This window comes from Trichosurus vulpecula, chromosome 9 (assembly GCF_011100635.1).
Source record: "Trichosurus vulpecula isolate mTriVul1 chromosome 9, mTriVul1.pri, whole genome shotgun sequence".
NCBI lineage: Eukaryota > Metazoa > Chordata > Mammalia > Diprotodontia > Phalangeridae > Trichosurus > Trichosurus vulpecula.
Window position 1 is genome coordinate 86,051,951 of NC_050581.1, and position 17,459 is coordinate 86,069,409.

At 36.3% G+C, this 17,459-nt stretch overlaps 1 protein-coding gene across 1 annotated transcript in view; it reads right to left on the reverse strand.

Moving 5' to 3' along the window:
• Positions 1 to 17,459, reverse strand: part of KIAA2026 (KIAA2026 ortholog) — an 84,760-nt gene that overhangs the window by 41,318 nt on the left and 25,983 nt on the right. The window contains exons 2-3 of the mRNA XM_036737989.1: positions 12,928 to 13,128; positions 527 to 1,944 (exon numbers count right to left, since the gene is read on the reverse strand). Of these exons, the coding sequence (XP_036593884.1) occupies positions 527 to 1,944; positions 12,928 to 13,128 (1,619 nt within the window). The remainder of the gene's footprint in view (positions 1 to 526; positions 1,945 to 12,927; positions 13,129 to 17,459) is intronic.

Below are 17,459 nucleotides of genomic sequence, written 5' to 3' on the forward strand. Positions count from 1 at the left end.
TTAGTTGATAGTTCTAATCTTGTGCATTACTTTTTTTTTTCCTATAAAGTCAGAGGTAATAAGCAGTAAAAACTAATTGATATGGGATTCATCTTACATTCCCTCTGCATGCTTACATGAATGGCTAACCAGTAAATTCGACCAGTAAATATTAACCAAATGGAAAAAAGGGGCCTTTGACAATATCAAAACAGAATAATTAATTTCTGAACTCACTTAATAAAATATTTTAGTTAAATGTTAGTAATTTGGATCATAGATCTTTAGCAGTAAAAATTAAAAGAGATAATCTATTCTCAATGTAAGATAAATATATATATATCTTGCTTAAAAAGCAGCAAGTTTAATTAGGTAACAGAATAAATATAATTCCACATATGAAAAATTTTAATACATAGAACTTGCTTGGAAACATATAATACAAAGGTGAATTTCAGTTTGTGACTTACAGCTTCCCAAACTAGCTGATAGAACATCCTGGAAGTACAACTCTCTTGCATTTTTTCAAAACAGTACATCAGCTTACCAGATTTGTGCTTCTTGTGTTTAGCTTTCTTTTTGATGATAAATAACTTGTTCTGGATCTCAGGTTTGTAAGACTTGAATGTAAGAGAATGAAGACCTTCACGTTTTCTCTGTAAATTTTCATTTAAGACATCTTTCAATTTCTTTTTTTTCTTTTTCTTCTTTTTTGCCCGTATTTTACTAAGTTTGAGTTTTTTATGATTCTGCAGTGAATGTTCTAATATGATATCTCTTGTAACTCTATGGCAGTTCACGTCCAGATTATCACTGTGACTTCCATTCACATGTACTTGGCAAGTTTTAAGGGCATTCTCTTTTAATGGACTAGGTTCAGTTTTTACTCTGGAAGCTTCACCGTATTTCTCCCTGTTTTCTATAACCCTCACTTCACCTGGGCTGAGAGGCTCCCCAAAGCCAGTAACTTCCCCTGGACTGCTTGGTTTCTCTAAATTTTCTTTACAGCATCCCATTTTTTTACTTTCACAGGGCCTGTGAATTTTAATTTCACAGTTATTTTTTATTTCTTTTTCCATGGAGACGCCATGATTATCCAAATGGATTTTAGCTGGGCAGCAAACAGTTTCCATGCTGATCTGTTCTCTTTTGGAGGCAGAGGGTAATTCTTCTCTGCTACCACACCTATGTTCTCCATTACTTTTGCTAGCATATTCACCCTTTAATTTCTCAAGTTTAATCCGAGGTACTCTTTGTATTTTAATAGGTGGAACTGGAAATTCAGGTGCCTGAAAGGGTCTCTGTTTGTAAATGCGTACATCTGCCCCACAAAACTGTGGGAAATGTACATAAGCATTCTCTAGGTAATCATAGCCAAGGATCACTTCCCTGCATTCATGGATAGGCTGTCCCAGTACAGCATCTTGAACTTCTTTTTGTGTTTCATACACAAAGTCACAGAGGCCCTTCAGTAACCAAACTTTCTGGTAAAATGGGAGTTCATGAAATGGTTTGTCCTCTAAAGGGTTAACTTCACCAAGGACTTTAAAAAACTGAGGGCACAATCCAAGCTTCTCAGCACAGCCATCAGGATTCTCAGTCTGCCCAACAACAGTGTACCACTGTTGCACCTTCTGCCTCAGTGCCGCCTCCCAAGTTCTATAAGGCAGAGTGGGTCTTCTGTGTAAGGTAGGTCTGCGATGAGGGGGACTTAACAAAGAAGTCATTATTTTTGACAAGAAAGCATTACACTGAGGCATCAGAAGACAACGTTCCAACTCATAAAACACTATTTCAGGCAAGTTTAGAATGTGTTGGGCTAAACAAAGGAAATGTCCTATAGCTGGAATTTCCCACATGGTCTCCATGCAAGTTGGAGCAGCCTGAGCCAGAAGTTTTCTCTCCCATTCTTCTATTTCTTTTTGACTAGCTTCTTCTGCTTCTTTTCTTTCTTGATCCCGTATCCTAAAGAAAAATTTTAAAAATTAGAAGACTAGTTCTGAATAAAAGAACTCCAGAAAATACAAAATGTAAAATATAAATGCTACTTAATGTCTGTTTCGGAGGAAAAAAAAAACACCCCACTACTGTTCAATGTTTTGGTCTTTAATAACCACTGAAACTCCATTCACCAGACCATTCCCTGGCATTTTCTAAGTTATGTCCACTTCCTCACTAAAACCATAAAAACAGTTGTTTAATAAAGTTGGCTAGGCCAAATACTAAAAATAAATTTAACAGTCAATTTAACAAACATTTACTAAGCATTCACTATGTGGCAAGGAAGCAATGATACTTCAATGTGTGCTATTTTTCTGATAAGGTTAATAGGTCAATAAGGTTAATAGGCTGATATCTAATGGCTGGACCAAGATCTAATGATAGGCATCCTTATTAGATGGGATAGTCCCAATTTTGGACTACATCCATTACTGGGATTTCTAATCATACTCATAATACTTATTGAGGTCCCTATTCATTAACTAGGTACATTGTTGCAAGGCAAACTTTGCCCTAATTTGCAAATCCAGTTGATACATAACTACTGCTCACACTTTGAGAACATTTAGGGCGTGTAACTTTTGCTTATTTATGAATTAGCAGTCAATATTGTTTTAAGAACAACTTTGAATGAATAAGTCATTTTGACTGTTATAAATACCCAAATTAACAGCAAAGGACATAAGAAAGAAGATGCTATTTGCATCTGAAGAAAGAACTGATAAATAGAACAACGTATAAAATAATTGTATATATGTATGTATGTATGTATATATATATATATATATATATATGTTTATGTCTAATGGTAGTCATCTCTAGGGTGGGGGTGGATAGGTAAGAAAAAAAGAAATTTATATGATAACTTTATTATATATTTAAAAGGAATAGCAAGTTGTATATAATAAATCTGCAGTTTCATGTGCAATCATCTTTTTTATTATACTATGTTATATCTTATTCCATAAATTAAAAAAAATGTAATCGCAAATAAAACCAGCAACCCCCATGAAGTGGCTTGGTAGCCAAGAACGAGCAATGAATTTTTAATCAGAGGACTTGGGTTTGATTCCCCGTTCTACTTACTATGTAGCTTCTAACTTCTCAAATGACTTGAGTGGGGGGCAGGGGTGGAAGGGAAAAGAAGGAACCACCTACTAAGATCCCATCCTTTTCCCTCCGCCACCCTTCCTCTCAAGTCTCTCATAGCATGCTTTCCTGCCATCTTCTTAGTTGAGGATATCATATTTCAAAGAAGAAAATGAGGATCATTTGCTTAAAGCTTCCTCTTCTCTCTTTTTCCTCATCTTATATCACTCAGTTGCCTTCTCTCCTTGACAAATCCAATCTCTCTTAACATGCACTCTTGATACCATCACCTCCCATTTTCTCTAGCAGACTGTTTCTATTAAATATCCCCATCTCTCAAGTTTTCAATTTTCCCCTACTAGCTCCTTCTATACTGCCTACAAACATGTACAGGAACTATATGAACACAATTACAAAATACTCTTTATACAAATAAAGACAATTCTAAGTAACTGGAGAAATATTAATTGCTCATGGGTAGGCTGAGCCAATATAACACAAATGACAATGCCATCTAAGTTAATTTACTTATTCAGTGTTATACCAATCAAACTACCAAATGATTACTTTACAGAGCTTGAAAAAATAATAAACTTCATCTGGAGGAACAAAAAGTTAGAATATCAAGGGAATCAAGGAAAAAAATTGAGAAGAAGGGAGCCTAGTACTACCAGATGTTAAACTATATTATAAAGCTGAAATCATCTAAATGATCTGGTACTGGGTAAGAAATACACTGAACAGTGGAAGAGATTAGGTATACAATGTACAGAAGCAAATGAACAAAATAACCTAATGTTGAACAAACCCAAAGATCCTAGCTATTGGGCCACGAACTTGCTACTTGGGAAGAACTGTTGGGAAAACTGGAAAGCAGTCAGTTAATAAACATTTATTAGCATCTACTATGTGCCAAGGTACACATTCCAATCTGATAGAATCTAGGTACAGATCAGCATCTCATGCTGTGTACCAACTATGCTCAAAAAGTTATTGCACTATATATACCCTTTGACCCAGTGATACTGCTACTAGGTCTATATTCCAAAGACGTCAAAGAAAGAGGAAAAGGACTCATGTATAAAAATATTTATAGCAGCTTTTTGGGGCAGCAAAGAATTGGAAATTAAGGGGATGCCCATCAGTTACAGAACAGCTAAACATTCCACAATGGCTAAACAACTGCATTTCTGCAATTGTGCAATAATCAACTTTAAAAAAATAATCAACTTTGAAAGACGCTGATCTATTGATCAATGGCCACACAAAATTCCTAATGACTCAGGATAAAACATGCTATGTATCTCTAGACAGAGAGATGGTGGATTCGGAGTGTAGATTGAAGCATGTTTTCTTCTATTTTATACGTTATTGTTTTCCCCTTGGGCAGTGGTGGGGTGAGGGAACATGGCTGATGTGGAAATGTGTTTTACATGACAAATGTTATGGGTTATGTTTTTCTTGTTTTTTCAGTGTGTGAGGGAGGGGAGAGGTAGAGAATTTGAAATTGAAAATAAAATAAAATTGAATTAAAAAAAAAAGATTGCTTTAAATCTCTATTGATTAGAGAAACGCAAATCAAAACAACTCTTAGGTACCACGTCTCTCCTGTCAGATTGGCTAACATGACAAAATAATAAAATGCTAAATGCTGGAGAAGATGTGGGAAAATTGGAACACTGCTGCATTGCTGGTGGAGTTGTGAACTGATTCAACCATTCTGGAGAACAATTTGGAACTATGCCCAAAGGGCTATAAAAATGTGCATACCCTTTGACCCAGCAATACCACTTCTAGGGTTATATCCCAAAGAGATCACACAAGGGGAAAAAGGAACCATGTGCAAAAATATTTATAGCAGCTCTTTTTGTAGTGGCAAAGAACTGGAAACCAAGGGGATACCCATCAATTGAGGAATGGCTAAACAAATTGTGGTACATGAATATAATAGAATACTATTGTGCTATAAGAAATAAGGAGCAGTTGGACTTCACAAGAACCTGGAGAAACTTATAAAATCTGATGATGAGTGAACTAAGCAGAACTATGAGAACATTGTACACAACCACAGACACATTACTTCTGTGATGACTAATTTTGATAGACTTGGCTCTTCTCAACAATGCAAGGTTCTAAGACAGCTCCAAAAGACTCAGGATGGAAAAGGCTATCCACATTCAGAGAAAGAATTACAGAGTCTGAATGCTGATTGAAGCAAACTATTTGCTCTCTATTTGATTTGATTCTTAGTTTTGTTTCATCTTTCTCATGGTTCATTTCATTGGTTATAATTCTTTACAACTTGATTATTGGGAAAATAAGTTTAACGTGAAGGTATTATTTAGAACCTATCTATATCAGATCACGTGCTGTCTTGGGGGGTGAAGGGGAGGGAGAAAACTTAGAACTCAGAAATTTGTGAAACCTAGTGTTGTAAACTAAAAAAAAAATAATAATAACAAATAATTAACTTTTAAAAAAAGAGTGAGGTGAGTAGAACCAGGAGAACAATTTATATAAAGACAACAGCACTAAAAAGAAAAACAACTATGAAAGACTTAAGAACTTTTATCAAAGCAGCAAACAACCATGTCCTGTGAAGATATATGATGAAGATGTTATCTACCTCCTAAGAGAAAACGTATAGGCGCAAGCTGCAGAGACAAACACTTTTGGACGCTGGTATCACTTGGGTTTATTTTGCTTGGCTATGCTTATTTCTAATAGTTTTCTCCCCTTTTTCTTAGTTCATGGAGGGGGGAGTGTCAAGGAAAGAGGGCTAAGTTAGCAACACGATTTTAAAAAAAGAGGGCCACTGAAACTTTTTTTAAAATGTGCAGATGAGAAGGAAGCACAGACAAGTAGGATACCTCTAGAAGTAATGTGTAGTTCAATCAATACTTATTAAGTGCTTATGTGCCAGGCACTGTGCTAAGAGCTGAGGATACAAAAAGAGGCAAGAGAGTCCATGCCCTTAAAAATCTATCTTGCCCTACGAGAAAGTAAGGGAAAAGGGGATGCAGGGAGTGGGGTGACAGAAGGGAGGGTTGACTGGGGAACCGTGCAATCAGAATATATGTTAGATTGGGGGGGAGGGTAGAAATGGGGAGAAAATTTGTAATTCAAACTCTTGTGAAAATTAATGCTGAAAACTAAAAACATTAAATAAATAAATAAATAAATAAACAATGATTTAAAAAAAAAGAGAGAGTCCATGCCCTCAAGGAGCTAATGGAGGAAACAACATGCAAATGTGCATGTACACACATACACACACACACACACACACACAGAGCAAACTATAATACAGGATAAACAGGAACTAATTAACAGAGGGAAGGTGCTAGAATTAAGAGGGGTTGGGAAAGGATTGCAATAAAAGGGATTTTAGTTGAGTCTTAAAGGAAGCCAGGGAGCAGAGGAAGGAGAACGTTCTAGGTATGGGTAACAGCTAGAGAAAATGACTGGAGTGGAGGATGGAGTGTCTTGTTTTTGCAATAGCAAGGAGCCTAGTATCACTGGATCAAAGACTATATGTAGGGTAGTAAAGTATAAGAAGACTGGAAAGGTAAAAGGGGACTGGGTTATAAAGGGCTTTGAATGCCATATAGAGCATTTTGTATCTGCTCTTGGAGGTCACAGAAAGCCACTGGAGTTTACTGAACAGGTGGGCAACGTGGTTAGATCTGTGCTTTTGGAAAATCATTTTAGTGGCTGAATGGAGGATGGACTGGAGTGCAGAAGAGACTTGAGGGAGGCAGATCCAACAGCAGGTTATTACAATAATCTAGGTGTATGGTGATGAGGGTCTGCACAGGGTGCTAGCAGTGTTAAGAGGAGAGAAAGGGGCATATTTGAGAGATGGTACAGAGGTGAAATGGACAGGCCTTTGCAACAGATTGGATGTGGATGTTGAGAGACAGTGAGGAATCCAGGATGATGCCTAGATTTTGCAAGGATGAGGGACTGGAAGGATTGTGTTCTACAGTAATAGGGATGGAAGGGGAGGGGGAAGGTTTAGGGAAAAAGATAAGTTCTGTTTTAGACATGATGAGTTTAAGATATCTACTGAACATTCAGTCTGAAATGTCTGAAAGGCAATTGGAGATGTGAGTCTGGCGGCCAAAAGAAAGTTTGGGTCAAGAAAGGTAGACTTAAGAGTCATCAGCATATAGATGGGAACTGATGAGACCACCAAGTGAAGCAGTATAGGAAAAAAGAAAAGGGCCCAGGACAACAGTATGAAATGGAAATTCACCATTTCATATAAAATACTATTTCTGTGTTCTGCTTTATGTATGGAAATGTCCTTTTTTGGAATTAAGATCAGAATTAAAAAATTAGATTAAGAAAATATTTGTTGAATGACTTATGACTTGACCCTAAAGGAAAAACAAAAGCCAAAGCCATAACCACAGACCAAATCCAGACCCAAACCCAGTTGACCAGCACCCTCATGTGCCTATCTCTCACCCCCTACTCCAACACCCTGTTCCCCAGACACCCCAGAGGAGTAACAGGAGCAGGTGAACTTTTCTTCTCCCTACCTGTTTTCATCAATTTTCAGCCTATAAGAGCATAACTACCTGAAGCTTCAATCTCTTATTTTCTCATCTTTGTCTTTCTCAACTTCACTCCATCCCATTCCAACCCAAAATTCCTGTTCCATTATGCCCAAAGTGCAATCAAACTGTGCATACCCTTTGATCCAGCAATACCACTACTAGGTCTGTATCCCAAAGGGATCATAAAAAAGGGGAAAAGACCTACATGTACAAAAACATTTACAGCAACTTTTTTTGGTGATAGCAAAGAATCAAGGGAATGCCCATCAATGGGGGAATGGCTAAACAAACTGTGGTATGTGATTGTGATGTAATACTATTTGACGAGTAGGATACTCAGAAAATCCTGGAAAGACTTACATAAGCTGATGCAAAGTGAAATGTACTGTGTATGAAGTAACAGCAATACTGTAAGATGATCAGCTCTGAATGACTTAGCTATTCTCAGCGATATAATGATCCAAGACAACTATGAAGGACTTATAGTGAAAAATGCTATCCATTCCCAGAGGAAGAACTGATGGTGTCTGAATACAGAGTGAAGTATGCTTTTTTTTTTTTTACTTACTTTTTCTTGAAGTTTTTTTTTTAATGTTTTCTTTTACAACATGACTAAAATGGAAATGTTTTACATGACTATACATGTATAACCTATATAGAATTGCTTGCCTTCTCAATGGGAGAGGTGGGGGAGGAAGGAAGAGAAAGAATTTGGAACTCAAAGTTTTAAAAATGAATGTTAAAAATTGTTTTTACATATAATTGGGGAAAAAATAAAATACTAAACAACAAAACAAAAAAACTTGTTGTCTTCTGCATCCTCTTCTAGTCATGGAAAATTAAAGTGGTCTTTCTCTTTGCCAAAGCTAACCCCTGTTTATTTGTGCCCTTGATCCCATCCCTTCTCATGTCCTTTCTGTCACGTTCAATCTCTCCAGGCTCTTGCCCCTCTGTCTGCCAACATATTTAGGTCTCCTCCATCTTAAAAAACAAAAAGACAGATATACTTAGGACATGAAAGCAATAAATCTTCACTGTGCCATCTCCTAAAGATTTAATTCTTTGTATTGTCTCTCCTTTAGTGCTAAACTTCAAAGTATGCTGTATTTACTGCACCTACTTATTTACCACCTCAATACTTTTAACCTAGGTTTTGTCTTATCATTCTTGGCACTGGTCTCTCCAAGGTAACCAATAACTTCCAGAAAAATAGAACAGCTTCTTCCTTGTCTTCTTTCAATTCTGTAATCATTACTTAAGTGCCTACCATATGTAAGACTCTATACTGGGTTTAGGTAATAGAAAGACAAAGCAGAAAAAAAAATTCCTGCCCTCAAGCTGCTTACAAATGCTGAAAGGAGATAAAGGCAGAGGGATGACAATACTTGATAAATGAATACAAGATAATTTGAGGAGGAAAGGAACACGAATTTGTGAGACCAGGAACGGCTGAACCTTAACGGGAATCCTAAAGAATCAAAAGTGAGAAGTCAAAGTAAGGTTCATCAGAGGCCTGGGGAACAGCCTGTGTAAAGGCACAGAGACAGTAAATAGAATTCTGAGTTGAGGTAACAGCAAATAAGCCACTTTGGCTTTGAACTGGGAGCATTAAGCAGAATAATATGAAATTAGCCTGAAAAGTCAGAGTACTAAAGGTTTTAAATGCCAAAAAGAGGAGTTCGCTTCTTATCCTGGTGACAAAAGGAAATATGAGAGATCTGTGCCTTTGGAAGATTTTTTGAGAAACAACAAATTCCAAGTCCAGGTAAGGCAGTAGCCATGAGTAGAGAGAAGGGGATAAATTAATTCAAGAGATGCTGGGGAGCTAGAACTGATGAGAAATATCAATTGACTGGATATGAAATATGGGAGTAATAAAGAAGGAAGAGTAAAAGGAGGTTACAAACCTTGGTGACTGAAAAGATGTGTTCAAAAGAAACTGTAACGTTGGGGAGGGGGGGGGCACTTTTGGAGAGGAAAATAATTAGATATGCTTACGCAATATCCTGCTGGAGATGTCTAACAATTAGTCAATCAAAAGGCATTCAGCATCTACCTCACAGATATTTTGCTAAATTCTGGATACAAATATAGCAAAACATTCTCTGCCGTGAAGAAGTTTATATTCTACTGGGGCAGACAACGTAGATACATAAATACACACAAAATATATGCAGAGTAACTGCAAAGTAATTTTGGTAGGAAAGACACTAATAGCTGTGAGGATCAAGAAGGTTTCATGCAAAACGTGGGACCTCAGCTGAGTCTTGGAGGAAAATAGGGATTTTAGGAGTCACAGGTATTAAATAGGAAGTAAGTTGCAAGTATGGCAATGGAGATGAAACATTATGTATAAAAACAAAAAAAGTCTGGCTTGGCTGAACTGTATTAAGGAGAGTGATGTATAATAAAACTGGAAAGGGAGATTAGGAGCAGGCATAAAGGCTGATTCAACTGGAATGTAGAGTGTGGGAAGGGAGTAATGAATAACGAAACTGGAAAGGGAGTCTGGGGCCAAGTTGTAAAGGAAATATCTCAAACCAGATTTGAATTCAGGTCTTCCTGACTCTAGGCCCAGGCACTAGGGCCACCTAGCTGCCTTAATTATACCTATCTGCTGAATGAATGTTCAAAACGATGATCCTGCATCTCTAACTGTATGACCTTAGATCATAAAATATCAAATTAAGTTCAGACATTCATTACTATGTCACATTAAAAAAATTTTTTTTTGAAAAAAGAAAATGTGTACTGTATTAATCCTGAGTTAACCAGAATTTGGCAGGAAGAAGAGAGTGGGTTGGACTGCCTTTGGGAAATTGTTCAGGGCCTTTAATGACTGTAACACAAATGCCCATCTTTTTAACAATAATCTATTTCTGGGGATGGCTAAATGGCTGTGAGTCCATGAATACCACAGTCTTCAAAAAAATTAAAGTTGAGGGCCACCTAGAGGGCAGTGAAGAGGAACATGGTAGGCATGAGTTCAGTATATCACATGACCAAATGTGTAAGAGAAGCAAAGAATAGGATGTTATCAAAAACCAGAAAAGGTGGGCTGCTGGTGAAGTGAGCATAAGACAGAATTAATCGACAGTCTGCGTGCTCTACTGAAATCTGGAACAAGAGAGAGGTCCCCAGGGGGCTTTCTGGGTGTTCGGTAGAGAATATGTGGGAAGGTATGGGTGGATTGTGCTCTCTGTCACTGGAGGAAGGACCTACTTTGATGAGATCATAAATCCATCAAAGTAACACCCCAAAATAAAATAAACTTTAATGCCTCACTCCCCATGGAATCTAGTCAATCAAAACTGTACGGCTTATATGTAACATTATGGTCTAGAGGAAGCTGGATAGGACACTGGACTTGGAGTAAGGAAGTAAGTAAGGAGTAAGGAAGACCTGAGTTCAAATACGACCTTAGGCAAGTAACTCAACCTGTCTGCCTTGGTTTCCTCAACTATAAATTAGAAATCATAACAGTACCTGCCACTCAGGGCTGTTGTGAGAATCAAATGAGATAGCATTTGTAAAGCCCTTAGCAAAGTGCCTGGCATAGTAGGCACCATAAAAATGTTATTCCCTTTCCTCAACTAAAGAACCTAAATTTCTAAAACAGATAAATTATAGATGGTTATTCACTTTACAAAGTTCTTTCTACTACTAAAGCAATCCTTCACTAATAAAGGAATTCTCCCCTAAAATAAAGTTTATAAAAATTTCATCCATATACATTTTTCAGACGGTATATATACCTTCTAGTATTGATAGATTTTGGGGGGAATATGGAGGTTAGTTGGTACAGACCTGTGATTATATCAATGTAATGCAAGTGAGAAAACTTCTGACAATGCAGATCAGGAATAGTTCTGCAACTCATTTTCTTAGAGAATTGCCTGGCCCACTGAAAGGTAAAACAATTGCCCAAGGTTGCATAGCATTTATATGTCAGAGAAAAAGCTTAAACCCAAAGGTACTCCTGACTCTAAATGGTTTCTCTAACACCATAAATTTGGTGGAAAATTTTAAGAGGTTAAATGAATGAAAAATTTTCATATATGTTTATAAAACTTACATGTTTCCCTTAAATATGCCATGGTATCTATTATATTATAAATAGCAGCCACAAAAAGGGGGAAAATGTATGATTCTTCATGTATCAATTTTATCCTATAACACTTAAAGTGATAGTATTTGTAAAGCATTTAGCACAGTGCTTGGCAATAGTACACACTATAAAAATATTACTCCCTTCTCTTAACTATGTGAATCTAAATTTCTAAAATAAGATAAATTAGGGAGTTATTACTGAAATTACTAAATTGCTGAAATAAATCATAGCTTTTATAATCAATGTTAATTCATCCTTTAAAGATAAAGCCTTATACCGCTTTTTTCAGATTCCTATATTTGGACATTTGTTAGTACTGATGGAAACTAAAAGAAAATTTATCAATAACATTTAAGTGACAGTAAATTTCAAAGTGCTCAAAAAGAACGATTTGCAGGTTTTCTACACATCAGAAAATCTTTTTCTTTGTATTCTGTCAAATTATTTGAAAATTTAGAAAAAAAATTGGCTCAGAGAAACTATTCTGCCCTTGGCTATCAGAAAGAGAAAAATACTCTTGCTGAGAAAAAAAGTCTCAAGGTTGAGATGTAAACTCTTCAAAAAACAAAGCAAGTCTAATTCACAGCTACATGAGCAAGATAAAACTTATAAACCACCTTTTAATAGCATAGACAGCTCCCTGTGGCATCAACGAGAGTTCTTCAAATAGCCTGAAATTAAGGAAATTCATCTCCCTGGAAGTCAGGAAATATCACTTTTGGTCTCAGCCCTGGAATGACTTGAGTGGTCTTGGTTTTTACTTAACCTCTTAGGCTTTTCACTTCCTTATCTATACAGACCAGGTAAACTCTAGAGACCACAACAGCTCTAAAATTCTACAAACTGCAAAACTGTTCAATTTAAAAAGTTTATTCCATCCAGAAACACAAGCTAGAAAGCCTGATAACATTCTGAAATTTGGTTAGTCTATGATTTGTTTTTTTTCAGTTGTAAATAAAATGATTTTGAAATTTTAGATGTTCTATTTCTATATAAACTTATTTGCACTGGTCCATTTCAAGTATACATTCCAGTGAGAATAAATTTGAGTATAACACTATGATTTGGGTTCAGAACTTTGGTGGGCACATACATACCACAGGTATGTATCAAATTCTTCAAAAAAATTATCAACTAAAAATTTGAACATATATTCACCTAAGAATTTATTTTTCTATTTACCTTTTCTCTTCTTTTGCTCTTAGCTGTTCTTCCTGTCTCAAAACTTGAACCATTATAGACTCAAAAACTCCACTTGTCAAGCCTGCCAAACTTCGAGGTGTAGAGCGACGCCTTGTTGATGTACATGCTGCTCCTTTCTCATCCTCTAATCCATAATAACCTCTGGATGTAACTGCTATTGTTGTCTTTTCTCTCAAGTGCCTGGCAAAGAAAAATTAAGTTAGTTCACAAGAGGACAACCTCTCAGATCAACAAAACCTCATCACCCTCTTCTCCTCATCACACAACTACACATTAAAAATAAAACCCTTCCAAGTTAAAAGTTTAGAAGGAATTCAGTTAAAACATAAATATAGGGTAGGATTCTCATCTTCCCTATGTAAAGTTTCTAACTTTCCTCAATTCTGCCAGGATATCACAGATCAAATTCTACTTCTCTACTTTTGAAATGTATTTAAACTTTAAAGGTTCAACTTAGGATGACTTCAATGAAAATTTAGTTTTCTTCAACTTTCTAAAATTAAACAAGACATCATCTCCTCAACAGTCAGAAATATTTTTCAAGTCTATCATGTTTCTCAATGTGTATATACAAAAAAAATTACATACTTACATGACTAGCACTAAAACAGGAAAATTCAAATACAAATTTTTTCAAAGAACTTTACAAACACATAAATATCGTATTATGAATAAAATTATCAGCCTAATTTATAAAAATAAGAGCCAAATGTGAAGAAATAGTTTGATTTCCTCCTACCTCACTATAAATGCCTTCTTGATAGATTTTTAATGAGTGCCCTGGAACCCTAATCTGATTCTACAAGTAGTCTTATTTATTGACAGTTCCCTTAATGGACTAATTTTAAAAATCTCTCTATTCTAAAAAATATTAATTTTATGATAAGTTTTAAAGTTAGACTGAATTTATGTCTATGTAACCTCTCACTATGAATTAAGCAGGTGTTACTCGCAACTGCAATTTGAGGAAAAGCACAATATTTCTGACTGGTAAACTGAAGAATATTAGAAATCTCCCAAAGAAAACATCTGTTTTATTTTTTCCTTAAATAAGCCATCCTACTTAGATGATGTATATTATCATTTCTGAGGTTTTTTATTTTTTTACTTTATTTTTTCAAATATTTGATTTTTTTTCCAATTACATGTAAAAAAATTCTTAACATTCATTTAAAACATTTTTGAGTTCCAAATTATCTCCCTTTCATGCAAGAAGGCAAGCAATTTGATATAGGTTATACATATGCAGTCATGCAAAACATTTCCATGTATCATGTTGTAAAAGAAAACAGACTAAAAGAAAAAAAGCTTTAATCTGCAGTCAGACTCCATCAGTTCTTTCTCTGTAGGTTAATAGCATTTTTCATCATGAGTCCTTCATAATTATCTTAAATCACTGTATTGCTGAGAAAAGCAAAGTCACTCACAGTTGACCATCGTACAATATTGCTGTTACTACATACAATGTTTATTCTGGTTTTGCTCACTTCACTTCGCCATCATTTCATGTAAGTCTTTCTAGGTTGCACCCGAAAGCATTCTGATTGTCATTTTTTTTTTTAAATAGCACAACAGTATTCCAACATGATCACATATCACAACTTCTTCAGCCATTCCCCAAGGTATCTTCCGAATTTCCAACTCTTTGCCACCAAAAAAGAGTTGCTATAAATATTTTTGCACATATAGGTTTCTGGAATTTTTTTCAATGGCCATTTCTAAACTGGCAAAGTCTATGTTCTAAGAGAAGCACTGCAAGTGAGTAGAGCAAAATGCCTGTAACTTAAAACACAAATTATTTTCTTTCCTTGTCCTAGAGGCCAATTTGTATAAAATCAATTTCAACTTCACTAAAACAAGACCACTTCCATCTTAGACAACCTCCTCTACTCTCGTCCATAGTGCTTTACTACTAAAAAGTTACAGAGGAACTTCATGACAGTAATTTCACCAATAAAGGGGTCTCAAAGCACGTACACTACAAACAATGAATTTTCTTTTTTAAAAATTCTAACATTAACAAATGCCTACTAAAATGAGTATTCCCATAAATATCATAGAACTGAAAAAGCCTATTTTATAAGAAACTAAAAATCTCCATTATGTAAAGCTTGCATTTCTTTTAAAGGATATAATAAATTCAACATATAACTTTTAAAGTTGTCCTGTTTGTCTATGATTCCTTTTGGTCTTCCTTTTTTTTTCTTCCATCTAGGAACACAAGCTAGCAACCATGATAAGATTGTGAAATTCAGCTATTCAATGTTTTCCTCTCACCTGTAAATAAATATATATATATAAAAATATAAATATAAATAAATTGTTAAAAAAATACCAGAAGATGGTGGCTACAAGACAGGGACTCGCTTAAGCTCTCCTCCAAATCCCTCCAAACGCCTGTAAAAAATGGCTCTGAACAAATTCTAGACCTGCAAAACCCACAAAACAGCAAAGGGAAGCAGGTCTTCAGTCCAGGACGGCCTGGATGGTCGCTGGGAAGGGTCTATCCCACGGTGCTGGGAATGGAGTGCTGCCCAGCATGGGCCACGCCAGGACAGACCAGACTGGGAGTTGGCCTGGAGCAGGCTTTGGGGCCATGAATCATTGAGTTGTGGCAGTTACCAGACTTCTCAACCCACAAACACCAAAGCACAGAGCAGGTTTGTGGGAAAACTGCTAGATCGGGTTAGAATGTGGTCCGGCTCCAACGCGGTGGTGGCAGCAGCAGCAATAGGAAGCTCCTGCGGCTGCTTCCAGAGCTCCAGCATCAGCTGCTTCCAGAGTCCCTGGCTCACATAGTGGGAGGAATCAAGCAGCAGACTGGAACGGGAGTTCAGGGATTGCTTTGCCCTGCTTGGATCTGGTTGGAGGTTCTTGGGGGAGGAGGAGTGCTACTGTAGCAGAGCCTGTGATGACAGTGGAGTAGAAGTAGCTCTGAAAACAGCAGCACAGCCCCTAAAGCTTGAGACAAAGTACTCTCGACTCTACAAGCAATCATACCCTGACAAAAAACTCAAAGGTCAAGTAGTTGGCTGGGACATGGCCAGGCAGCGAAAAAGGACGCAGACTCAGACTCTAGAATCTAGAATCTTTTTTTGGTGACAAAGAAGATCAAAACATACAGCCAAAAGAAGTCAACAAAGAGCCTACATCAAAAGCCTCCAAGAAAAATATGAATGCTTCTTAGGCCATGGAAGAGCTCAAAAAGGATTTCAAAAAGCAAATAAAAGAAGTAGAGGAAAAATTGGGAAGAGAAATGAGAGAGATGCAAGAAAATCATGAAAAATAAGTTGATGACTTGCTAAAGGAGACCGCCAAAAATACTGAAGAAAATAACACCTTAAAAAATAGACTAACTCAAATGGCAAAAGAGCTCCAAAAAGTCAATGAGGAGAAGAACGCCTTGAAAGGCAGAATTAGCCAAATGGAAAAGGAGGTCCAAAAGACCACTGAAGAAAATACTACCCTAAAAATTAGATTGAAGCAAGTGGAAGCTAGTGACTTGATGAGAAATCAAGAAATTATAAGATAGAGCCGAAGGAATGAAAAAATGGAAGACAATGTGAAATATCTCATTGGAAAAACCACTGCTTGGAAAATGGATCGATGAGAGATAATTTAAGAATTATTGGACTACCTGAAAGCCATGATCAAAAAAAGAGCCTAGACGTCATCTTTCAAGAAATTATCAAGGAAAACTGACCTGATATTCTAGAACCAAAGGGTAAAATAGAAATTGAAAGAATACACCCATCACCTCTTGAAAAAGATCCCAAAAAGAAAACTCCTAGGAATATTGTCTGCAAATTCCAGAGCTTCCAGATCAAGGAGAAAATACTGCAAGCAGCCAGAGAGAAACAATATGAGTATTGTGGAAACACAAGATCTAGCAGCTTTTACATTAAGGGATTGAAGAGCTTGGAATATGATATTCTGTAGGTCAAAGGAGCTAGGATTAAAACCAAGAAAAACCTACCCAGCAAAACTGAGTATAATGCTCCAAGGCAAAATACGAACTTTCAATAAAATAAGAGGACTTTCAAGCTTTCTCAGTGAAAAGACCAGCACTGAACAGAAAATCTGACTTTTGAATACAAGAATCAAGAAAAGCATGAAAAGGTAAACAAGAAAGAGAAATCATAAGGGACTTACTACATTGAATTGTTTTGTTTACATTCCTACATGGAAAGATGATGTGTGTAATTCATGAGACCTTTCTCAGTATTAGGGTAGTTGAAGGGAATATACATATATATATATATATATATATATATGTATGTATGTATGTATATATGTATAGCCAGAGGGCACAGGGTAAGTTGAATATGAAAATATCTAAAAAAACAAAATAAAGGGGTGAGAGGAATATATTGAGAGAGGGAGAAAGGGAGCAATAGAATGGGGTGAATTATCTCGCATAAAAGTGACAAGAAAAAGCAGTTCTATGAGGAGGAAAGAGGGGGAATGAGTGCATCTTGCTCTCATCAGATTTGACCTGAGGAGGGAATAAC